At 32.7% G+C, this 12,773-nt stretch overlaps 1 protein-coding gene across 7 annotated transcripts in view; it reads right to left on the reverse strand.

Moving 5' to 3' along the window:
* LOC139518718 (solute carrier family 23 member 2-like) overlaps positions 1 to 12,773 on the reverse strand; it is a 69,239-nt gene that overhangs the window by 3,357 nt on the left and 53,109 nt on the right. For all 7 annotated transcript variants that reach the window (XM_071310208.1, XM_071310204.1, XM_071310207.1 and 4 more), the window contains 6 exons: positions 10,295 to 10,392; positions 9,253 to 9,344; positions 6,414 to 6,595; positions 5,446 to 5,566; positions 3,431 to 3,823; positions 348 to 624 (listed from right to left, as the gene is read on the reverse strand). In XM_071310208.1, coding sequence (XP_071166309.1) covers positions 348 to 624; positions 3,431 to 3,823; positions 5,446 to 5,566; positions 6,414 to 6,595; positions 9,253 to 9,344; positions 10,295 to 10,392 — 1,163 coding nt within the window. The remainder of the gene's footprint in view (positions 1 to 347; positions 625 to 3,430; positions 3,824 to 5,445; positions 5,567 to 6,413; positions 6,596 to 9,252; positions 9,345 to 10,294; positions 10,393 to 12,773) is intronic.

Raw genomic sequence — 12,773 nt, forward strand, 5'->3', positions numbered from 1 at the left:
AGATTGGTGGCATATGTGTGTTTAGATGCATCATGACTGACTTTTCAGTTGATTTCTTGTGGGTTTTTTATATATTGAGTTAAGTTTCGATAACATGTATTTGGGTTTTAGTAGTAAAAGAGGGACGAAAGATACCAAAGGGACAGTCAGTAATCTGCGTTTTGTTGTCCATTTTTATGTATAAAGCTTTGTCTAATGTTATGGAAAGAAGAGTAATAGTAAAATAATTATCACACAATTTAAAAAATCATCAACAATTTTGTATGTTTGTTTCATCTATCTACTATATGTTTACTTTTTATTTTAAGATGTACTTTATTTATAAAAAGAATATACAATTTTCTCACCCGTTAAAACCAGATCTTTTCCTTGAAGTTCCGCCCAATAAGGAACCATGAGACCAATGAGGATGGAAGTACCAATAATTGCTATGTTCCTTGTGGATGATAGACACACATACCGTAGGTTAGACAGGACAACTCCAATGAACATACCAAACATGGTAATTAGAGCACCACCAAGTACTGGATGAGGTATAGTTATAAAAACGGCGGAAAACTTTCCTATCAGTCCAAAGGCTATATAGATTATAGCTAAAACTAAAAATACTAGTCGACTGCCAACCTATAATATAAATTACGATATAAATCTCAGCTTACACCAAAAGTAATAGTCGACTACCCGTCTATTAAATAAAATAAACTGTATTATATATCACAGCTAACAATAATAAACTGCCTCGCCGAGTGGAGCTGGATACGACCGCAAAGGTTCAAACCTGAACAGTTGGGGAAAAAATTGTCACAATATTCTAGCTTGACACAAGTCTGACTTTGGATTACAAATAACACATCTTAGATTTCTTACACAGAATAAATGTAGTCAAAGAACTTAAAATTGGTAATGTGATTTGAATAAATATTTAATTGACCCCTCTTTTCCCCCGAGGATATAAAATTATCTCACCCAAAACATTTTTTTTATCCCCCCTTTTCCACAAAAAAAAAGCATTTGAAGAAAACTTTAATAGAACACGAATTATTGTCTGAAAACTAGAAAAAATGCTCGTTTTATAATTAAAAAAAAACGTTAGATAAGTCATACAAATCTCATCTTGAACTTTATCTAAATTCTTGCTTAATTTTGAGAACTCGTTTTAAAAATTCAAATGTGACGTAACTTTGAGCGTAAAACTGGTTATTGGTAACAAGGCTGTGCATTTTTGTTATAATCTGTTTTTGTTCTGTAGCTAGTCACCACTTCAGTTTAATCATGTAAATCTATGATATAGTCATTTTATCAAATTTACTATTTGCAAAAGTATGTATTATTCTAAATTCTAAATGAAATTAAAGATGTTCTTGTCCCAGGTGGATAACCCTGGGCGTATTGGTCACGACTTTTTGATACTTTTGGTCCTCAGTGCTTTTCAGTTTTGTACTTGTTTTGGCTTTCAAACTTTTTTCATCTGGGCGTCGCTGGTTAGTCTTGTGTGGACGTGGCGCACGTCTTAAATATTAAATTTTAAACAAAGTACCCTTTGTTTGCTATTAATCGTTTGTTTCTCTGTCCTATATTTTCTCCCATGTATTTGTATTGTAGTCCTGTCATGTAATGTTGTCATTTTAATGTTATAATTAACATTGCCATTAAAGCGGGAGGTTTGGCATGCCACAGAACCAGGTTCAACCCACCATTTTTATTTAAAAAGCCCTGTACCAAGTCGGGGAAATGGCCATTGATATATTATATTTCGTTTCTGTGTGTGTTATATTTTAATGTTGTGTTTCTGATGTGTCGTAGTTCTCTAATATTTGATGCCTTTCCCTCAGTTTTAGTTTATAACTCGGATTTTTTTTTCTCTATCGATTTATGAATTTCGAACAACGGTATTCTACTGTTGCCTTTATTTATACCCTTTGTGGCCCTTAATTCCTGAACGGTTTTGGCAAATACTCCCAAAATTAAAGATCGCGCTCACAAACCCCATGCCCCCACATAAATAACTCTAAGAAAGAAAAAAATGAATCACAATTTCCTGCCGATATTCACATCTACATAGTGTGTCCTTGTTATCTACAAAGTTTCATTAAATGCTGTTGTGTAGTTTCAGAGGAGTTGCGATGACAGGACTGACTGACTGACAGACTAACAGACTAACAGACTGACGGACAGACGGACGTGTCAAAAACAGTATACCCTTGTTGAGTGGGGTATAATAAGTCCAAACCGTCGACTTGTGGTATTGAACCTTGTGGTACAATATCACAGCAATCAAAATACTAATACACAAGTTAATGTCCTGAAACTAGATAAATGCTTGATTTGTGTCCCTTTTTTGCCTTTAATTCCTAAACGGTTGGACCATCACCCCAAAATAATCTTAACATTCCTTTAATGGTATATTGAACCTTTTTCCAAGAGATCCATAGACTTAAACTTAAGTTATTGTCCAAAACCAAATGTCTTCATACGACGATTCAGACGACTTCGACGACAAAATAGCATTATACGATCCGAAAATTTGTTTTGCGTCTTATAAAAATACAAGTTGGTTTCAAAATAAAAGAATCATTTTTTTTCAATGTAAGTTGTTGTCTTATTGTTGAAACGCAGCAGCTATAATCTTCTTTTTTTTATATTGATCACAGTCAGTGTAAATGTTCACACATTAGTCATTTGTCTTTATGGATAGTAGTGTCATAGCCAGTCACATTTTATGATACAATAAAGTTTTTGTCAAAGAAAGTTAAAAGGGTTCAATAAAATGTTCAAATCAACATTTTTAAACGTAATTCACATGTTCGTTCCACATAAAATGTCATCAGCCATCCATACCTGATATTAATATCATAGTAGTACTATTTTACACTCTTATTTTCTCAGTCAATAGTTACTCAATGTTTGGTTTATGCCGAAGTCTTTGCAGACCATTTGAAATAGAACGTTTGTTATTTGTTAATTTATTATTTCTATAAAATAGAATGATATTAGTAATACATGAAGTGAAAAAGAAAACCACATGTTTGTTTTGTTCATGCATCGTTGACAATGTAATGGAATTTGATGCGACTGTCATACAAGTGAGAGATTTAGCTAGCTATAAAACCAGGTTCAATCCACCATTTTCTACATTAGAAAATGCCTGTACCAAGTCAGGAATATGACAGTTGTTATCCATTCGTTTGATGTGTTTGGACTTTTGATTTTGCCTTTTGATTTTTGATTTTCCTTTTTGAATTTTCCTCGGAGTTCAGTATTTTTGTGTTTTTACTTTTTACAATATCATGAGAATTATGAGGCATTACTTTAACCTACAATGGTTTGCTTTTATTCATTGTGACTTGGATGGTGAGTTGTATCATTGGCACTCATACCACATCTTCTTACATCTATGTCATTTTTGTCTCCTTTTAGTTTAAAATGTTACCTTTGTTATACCGATAGCACCAATATTTCCACCATATGTCGATGTTGCATGTCCTGCCCCCATTATACCAGAAAGAGTTGTACATAACCCTTCAATTGCAATACCTCTATTGACTGCATGCGATGGTGGTGGAGGCACATGACAGGTTTTAGCACAGGCATAGTAATCTCCTATAGAGTCCAACACAGAGATAATTGTAGCAATAAAAAATCCCACAAAAATGCTGACATCAAAATTAGGTGGACCAAACTGAGTTGGGTGTGGAACATAGAACCAGCTGGCATTGTTTACAATATCTATTCCAACATCAGTCCTGGCTTTTTCGTGGGATAAAACTCCTGCAGCTGTACATATACCACTTACTCCCCAACCCACCATAATAGCTATTAATATCTAAAACAAAATATAATCGCATTAGCCAATCATTGGATATATACCACTTTCTCCCCAACCCACCAAAATAGCTATTAATATCTAAACAAAATATAATCACATTAGCCAATCATGGGATAAATACCACTTTCTCCCCAACCCACTATAATAGCTATCGATATCTAAAAAAATATATAATCACATTAGCCTATCATTTGATAAATATTACTAAATCCCCACCCACCATTACCAATAATTACAGGTGTTAATATCTAAAAAAAAAATTGCATTACAATATATCATTGTAAATATACTATTTACTTCACAACTGTAAATATGTCACTTTTATACTCCTCAGTCAACCATCTTTTTTCTAACAAAATGGCTACAACGCAACTTTATGGCTCATTTCGCAGATAAAATGATGAGTGAAATAAAGTGTCAGATTTAAATGTAAAATTTTTGTTAAAAAAAATTACTCCTTCAAAAAAGACCAAACAAAATTGTATGGTCAACTACATAATCATGGCAAACAATCCTACAAAGTATGGAAATTGTTTGTCAAATTTTGTCAGATAAGTTTGCTTAAAAAAGTGTGGTACAAAAGTAATAAAAAGCGCAATAATTCACATTTATACTTCTGTATATTGGTCAAATAAATATTAAGATAGAACATAATCAATTTATTAAGGTGGCAAAGATTGGAGGAAACAGTAAAACATTTCTGTTCAAAAGTCATAATAAGATTGAGAGCAAAACAAACCTGAGTTGCAAACTAAAACCGAGAGAAACACATAAAGTTTAAGAGTCCTGCAACGCTTTTAATGTATAATCAGCTAAATAAGATTGCAATTACAAGGTTTCATTTTTGTACTGTACCAATTCAGGAATATAACGGTTGTTATTCATTCGTGTGATATGTTTGAGCTTTTGATATTTTATTTTTATAATGGACGTTCTGTTTTGAATTTTCCTCGGAGTTCAGTATTTCTTTGATTTTACTTTTTTGTACTCTTATTAAACAAATGAAGAATATGTCAACGGGACACAGATGCCACTGCTTGTAAATATATGACAAATTCTGCAATTTTTGCAATTCACAAAGGGACATAACTCAAAAAAGAAAACAGTGACGCCACCAAAATTCAAACTAGATTTGAATCGGTAGTAATAAACATTGTGTATAATTTTTATGATTATTTTATTCTAAGCAATTTTACTTAGTGGGCTGAAACTTATTTTTAGACTTGCAGACGTACAATGTACAAACAGACGTATGTACGTGCAGACAGGGGTAAAACTTAATGCCCCCAATGGACAAAAAGAATGCCAGAATAAGAAACAGAATTAACTAGTCTCTGAATCTACTTTATCCGTTTGACACGCAGGTAAAACGCATTTATTTTGCCTTTTTAACTTTTTTGGATTCGAGCGTCACTGGTGAGTCTTTTGTAGAGGAAACGCACGTCTGGCGTATATACAAAATTTAGTCCTGGTATCTATGATGAGTTTATTTATTTCCCCTGTAACATCACTTTCAATACTGACAGGTCTGAGTTGCTATCTCATTAATGTATAAGAGCAGTCATTACCTTCCTATATTCATATAAATAAATACCAGAGTTAATGTCCATTTTACTTACAGAAAATACTTGATGTAATGGATATCTTATAGTATGACAACCACGTTTTCTTGTCCACACTGGAATTGGCAGAAGATATTTTCCCAGGTACAACGATAAAATAATAGAAATTGCTGCAGTCCTGAAAAATCAACAACTAAAATTATAACTGATTAAATTATAATTTGATGTCCACAAATACATAGGTCCAGGGGTTAAAGAAATAAAAAAGAATGGAACGGGTATAACAAAGATAAGTTAATTTAACTGCAAGGGAGAATGATTATTAAGCATCTTTCCAACGAAAAATGCAAGAGTATGCAGGAATTAGAAAAAAAGAAAATAAATTGCATTCAAAACAAATAAGCTTAACTATCAAAAAATTAAAATTCATCTGGGAAAACCCCTCCTGCAATTTGAATGGTCTATTTGAATATTGTCCACAATGGACAAGAAGATCTTCAAATAAGTCTTCTTTATCTATATTGACAATCGAAATATTATATGAGTTATTATTAGTATTACTACCATTCATTGAATAGCCTCCGTAAGCATATGGTCAAGACTTACATATTTAAGAGACAGAACCAAACAAAACAACCAAAAACATCTGAGTTAAATTAAGATAAGAGATCTGAATGCACTATATGTAAAATGTGTCATTGTCTGGTACTAGGTGGATAAGCGACAGCTTTTTAGCATATATTTCTTTAATTCAACATTGCGAAACTAATTTGAAATTCAAACTGATGGGCAGGCAAAAATAAAGCCATTGATTCTTTAAACAAACTTATTCTTTAATGATATCTTTTTTTCTTTTATTGTTCAGGAGTTATGGTCCTTGATGGATTAGGAATTAACACTTTAGATAATTTCCATGCAATTACCTATGTTAAACGCCACATTATAAAGGTACCTGTCCTAAGTCTTTTCTTGTAAAATTGTCATGTGGGACTATCAATTATATCGTAGACAAAGTGATTACTTACATAAGACCTATACCCCAATGATATGATATAAATTTGACAGCCGTCCTTGTCATGTACAGTCCTATCAGTAATATAGTAGGCACAATGGTTACGGGTCCTATAAATCTCAACAATACTCCAACCAATCCTGTTGCTCCAATTAGGAAATGTAAGAAACCTGCTAACATTAAGCTGCCTTCTAACTGAAAAATAATCCAAACATTCACTGATTAAAAATCTAAAGGACAGTGTGTAGTACTTTTATGATGGTTGGTTTTTCAGAAAAATGATATGTATGGTTAAGATACCAAACGTATTATTTGGAACAGCCACGACTCTGGTTGGTCTTGAGAATGATGAACAAAAAAATTGGGATCGTTTAAATACAATTGTGACATTCTAACATAAATAAAGTATTCCGCTAAAGCAAGGTTGTAATGAAAAACAAAAGCGACGTTCAGAGATTAAGGGCAAGCAATAGAAGATTCGTATAGATATGTATATCCTTCCAACCCTACAATTGTTCAAATATTTTTTTATACTTGTGAAGATTTGAGTGTGCTCAGGCATCTTATTAAAAAGAAGTTAATAAGAAGGCAACATTGTTTACAGAATTATTTTTTTTAAATTACAGAGACAACGGTGACTCATCAGACATCGAGCTGAATGATGTGGTATTCTTAAAAAGGTAAATTCAAAAGTCGTTATTGTTGTTGACGGTCAGCTTGGAGGATCTTCAACCACATAAAAATAGTGACCGGGACTAGAGGAACATTGTTAAAGTACTTCTTCCTTTGAGAGAAATTACAAGAACAAATCATTTCAGGAAAACAGTGTAGACACTAGATCAGTAATTGCTGTAGATACATTAATAGGAACTGCTACAAAACGAAGTCGTAGTAAAATAAGGACTGACAGGAAAGTTTGCTGATATTTCATAGAGACGTTTTAGTGTTCTGTGAAAATTAACGGGACTATCACTAACAACCATTTTTATGAATGCATATGATGAGGGAGTAATTATTACCAGATTGTTTAATACAACCACTACAGAAAGCACATTGTTAAAACATATAGCTTTATTATTCAAGTTATGAATACCGGTGAAAATTTTAAGGTAGCGACTGATTATGTTGAAATGTGTGTCACATTGACGAGTAAATATACAAGACTGAGGCATAGTTATCTCACTATAAGGACAATATGTTAATTGATGAAAAAATTATTATTAACATATTTAAAGATGAGATTAATCAATTTTATCAGGTATTTAAACAATACCAAGAGGTGTTTGCAAATCCTAATGAAAAGACTGGACAAACAATGTTGTTAGGCATTCTATTACATTGCGTTATGAAACACCTATTAAAGAAGGGCATCACTGATCAACAGGCACGTTTTGGAAAGTGAAATAGAAAGTTTAAAGAAAACATAGTATTATTGTCTTAGTAAAAAAAAAAGTCATATCATGGCGGCTAAGTGTTGATTACTGGAAAATAAATGATCAGACTATCTAAGATGCATATCCGATCCCGCTGATTAAAGAAAACTTGAATGCTTTGTGTGGATTACGTCAATTCTCTTAACTGGACTTGGATATGCTTGAAATTGTCATATACTTAGCCTAAAGACACAGAAAGCTAAATCAACAAATAGCAATGCCACTCGAATTATGTCATGAGGCATCACATTTCAGAAAATAATTGAAGCAGCAGTTAGTGGACGTCACTTGCATTTAGCAGTGTTATAGCTGAACAATACTTTTTTTATTGGAAATCGTGTGAGGGCCATCTTGTATGCGTTTATAAAGAAACTTTAATTGTCATCGTTATCAGTTACATTTTAAATACTAATGTCATTAGCTGTACGAGGGAATTGATGCATTTCATTACAGTCCCCATGACTGTTACGATACCGACCGGTGTCTATTGAGAGAACCGTACATATTTCTACTTTTCGGAACCACAATGGCACCGACCATGCAGGACCATCACGGTAAGTCAATGTCATTAAAAACCATCCTCGTCGTTGAGATAAATGTATGTTAAGTTTAGTTTGTGTCAATAAGGAGATGCATTTAATTTCAAACTTAATTACATAATCAAATAACAAGCATGGAACATGTGGAATGGCCACTAGCCAAACTCTATAACGTAAATAAATACTACAATGGTCTTTGTTTTATTGTATGAAAAAAACGTTACATCATTTAATGAATTTTCTATTGTTTTGAATGATTTTAAATTATTCCAAGGTTTATGTGTAGGTTTTTAAAAGAATTATCTTTAATATAATACGTTCCGAAACATGGAATTCATGCTTCATGTTGATGATTCTTAAAAAATAAGATTATTGTATGCTAGATTTTAGTCATATACTTCATTATTCAAGAAAGCAATAGATTCTGACATGAGATGATCTTCCTTTATATTTAGAAGCTGAATATAACCTTATACTCATGAAAATTCACTTAAGGTTTATATATTTTCTCTACGTATTCCTCTATTTTTGATTTAAATGCAATCTTAAACTATAATAATGTGTATCACACTAAAGTAATAGCCAGCAGACATATGCAGCTTATCAAAGGTACAATTAAATAAAGAAGTATATTTGTGTTTAATAATTTGCATATTAAATTGCTTTTTCCTACGTCTTGGGAACGAAATTATTAAAAGTCGATAATTTATTACAGGGTCAATTGCGGAAATTGACAATTGATATCCAACGAAAATAATGAATCCATTGATTTTTCTCCAAAAATCCACGAACAAAATTGTACCCCACAGCCATATATCTTTTATATATTTATTTTTCTTTTTAAATTTGACTAGGAGTTCAGTATACAATGAGTACTTACCTTTTGAACTTGTCCATATAAAATATCATCTGCACTTGTTGTTCTATTAACTAATATTGATATGTTTAATGTTGAATTGTAAAAAGAGCTTTCTGCAATGAAATAAGGATTTCTGTTTAATGTTCACACAATTCTTAACTTCAAATTAGTCCTAGTAGTGAATTGATGTAATTCAATGTAAAGCATTGTAAAAGAAAAAACCTTCACCCTTCTAATTACAAACTAATACATTGTTGACGCCGACGTTGCCGTTGACGCCGGAAACAGCATACCTATGTGTCGCTTTATGACTCAATGGAAATGTATACGACTGTCATACAAGTGAGAGGTTTGGCTAGCTATAAAAGCAGGTATAATCCACCATTATCTTCATAAGAAAATACCTGTACCTAGTCAGGAACCATTTCATATGGGACTTTCGTTTTGAATTTTTCTCGGTATTTTTGTGATTTTACTTCCCACAATACTTAAATAGGGAATGAAGACAAAACGTAAACAATCTGCATGCACTGACAGCAGCATGTTAATATGTGTAAAAGAGGAGATACAAATTCATTGGTCACATAACTTCTGATTGTTCTTCCATTGTTACATCACTGACTTTCAAATGTTAAGGTTGAGGAAAGTAAATTTATAAAAGGACTTCGTACACAAAAAATTTGTCTATTTGTCGTTTATCAATTGATAGTGTTATAATGTGACTCTACATCTACTGGCAATATGTATGGATGTAATGTGAAGTTGTAATCATTAGCATTGCAGGAAGGACATACTCCTATTAGAGTTCTTTAAAACTGCCATTGTAGAAATACAATTAGAATGGGTTGATGGGATTCGGCTTGACAAATGTTTTTCTAAAGACTTTGATATGCTACTAAACTGGAGATTCAGACACACAGACTTACAGACTTTGTGTACATACTTGCAGAAATTGATTATTATGGAACATCTTAATGTACAAAGTAATTTTTAAAAAAACTTCACAATGCCAATTGAATATTGAGATAGAATTCGTTATGTGTTACTGGCACGGTAAACATACCCGTTATTATTTGTGGGTCACATCGTTCAGGATCAAGTGTCTGAAGTGCAAGTAACGGCACTGTGTACTCAAAAGCTGCACCTTGGAATAATGGTAACCTGTTAAGGGAAGAAGAATCATATTTTAACAGATACATTGTAGATTGAATAAATTGCTTATATACGACCGCAGAAGTCCAACACTGAACAGTTGGGGCAAAAATGAACACAATATTCGGGCTTGATACAGGTCTTGATCTGAATTTGGATTGTAATTAGATATTTGATACATAGTAGGTTTCTGATACAGAATAACTGTAGTCAAAGAACTTAGAATTGGTTATATGATTTGAATTTATATTCAATTGTTTTGCTTTTGTGCATTACACTATGCTGTTTCGAATGGACCCCCCCCCCTTTTTTTTTGCAATAAGAATAATATTTGAAGAAATTGTCTTTTTAATTTCTGTAATTTTGAGGAGAAAAAACATTGTCCCCCATCACTTTTTCCACATAAAAAAATATTCTTTCCCTCAAGATAAGGTCATAATCTCAGTTCAATTTTCCAATGGAGTGTGAAACCATAACAACCCATTCAAATACATCATAAAAGTCTTAAAATAGAAAATGACATATATAATCATGGCTTAAACTAATATACATTAATCAGCATTTTTTAAATTTTAACTTCTAAAAATAAATTAACAGCTAATCACCTCAAGATAATAAAACATTTCTGTATACATAATTTAAAACCAGTGTAAGGAAGGTTATTCAAACATAACATTGTAATTGTCTATTAACCAGAAAACCCTTGTTCCCCCCTTTTTTGCCCCTAATTCCTAAACGGCTTGAGCCACAAACCCTCCTAGCATTCCTTTGTGCTATAGAACATTGTGGTATAATTTCAGAGATCCATACGCCGTTCCACAAGTTAATGTCTGTAAACTTGAAAAATGCTTATTTAGGCACGTTTTTTACCCTAATTCCTAAACGGTTTGGACCATAACCCCCAAAAATAATCATAACCTTTCTTTTGTGGTAACAGGTTATAAACCTTGTGTTTAAATTTTATAGATTTGTATTTACTTATACTTAAGTTATTTTCCGGAAACCAAATGTCTTTGGAGGACGCTGACGACGACGACGACGACGACGACGACATGATACCAATATACAACTGCAAAATATTTTGCTGTCGTATAAAAATAATGTCAAAACTGTGCTTACTGTAAATGAAGCATAACATTTATGCGAGCATAATGAAATAAAAGCCGTTTGATAATCCAAACCATTATTTCACCATGCGTTATGTCATTTTAGTTATAATTTTCATTTTAAATATTTCTTTGATCATAAAAGGAAAAGAAATCAAAGAGGAAGAAAATGGCTTCTAAACCCTACAAGCAAAGAAATTATTGATTGTTCTAAGACAATAACAATCAAAACCAAGGAGTAAACAAAGACTCACAAAACCAACAGACATTTACATCAACAGTTATAAATAATAATTAAGAAACAACACGAACTCCACTAAAAACCGGGAGTGAAATCAGGTGCTCCGCAAGGGTAAGCATTTCCTGCACCGTATACGGCACCCGTCGTGTTATTTTTTTGTTCAGTTCGGTAATGATGGAAGGTTATTATGAGTGAGGAAGAATATCAGATATGATTTCTGACACACTTTTGTCATAATGGCCAATCAGATCATGATGGCGACCGTAAAATGTCTTGAGTGATGACCTTAACTTGATTGATTCATAGCCCTGTCTTAGCAACTTTTGAGAAAGCAGTATTCCTCGTTCAACAAAATCAACGTACTTTGAGCTAGCTCTAGGGTAACGTATCAATTGAGACACATATACTCCATATGCTGGTTCCGCTGGGATGTTGCTACACAGAAATGGAAAGTTGACTATAGGAAAATTAAAATCATCGCGTTTGTCATAAATTTTGGTATTCAACCTACCATCAGTAGTCATTTCGAGAAAAAGGTCTAAATATGAAACAGATTTATCTGTGTCGGTAGTATCTTTAATTTCAAGTTCACTTGGATATATTAAATGTACGTGATCACTAAATCTATTATTATTAAGAGACAGTACATCATCAATATACCGAAAGATGATATTAAAAGACTGGGCTAATTTCTTTTCTCCTTTCTGTACAAGCCCTTGAATAAATTCTGCTTCATAGGAATATAAAAAACAAATCTGCAAGTAGAGGAGCGCAATTGGTACCCATTTGGATTCCAAAAGTCTGTTGGAAGACCAAACCTCCAAATTCAACAAATATGTTGTCAATTAAAGAGTCCAGCATGGCAGTGATATCCTCGTCGGTACATTTTCTCCTGGATTTTTCACAAAGTAAGCTGAATTCCAGCCCAAAACCAGATATGTAAAACGTCTAGTGCCCTTTTTGTTAAAGAAACATAAACTGACGACTTCTTTCAGTCGAGCTTTAAGTTTAGTATGTGGAATAGTGGTATAAAGAGTTGAAAA

Source organism: Mytilus edulis, chromosome 4 (genome assembly GCF_963676685.1).
Source record: "Mytilus edulis chromosome 4, xbMytEdul2.2, whole genome shotgun sequence".
Classification (NCBI taxonomy): Eukaryota; Metazoa; Mollusca; class Bivalvia; order Mytilida; family Mytilidae; genus Mytilus; species Mytilus edulis.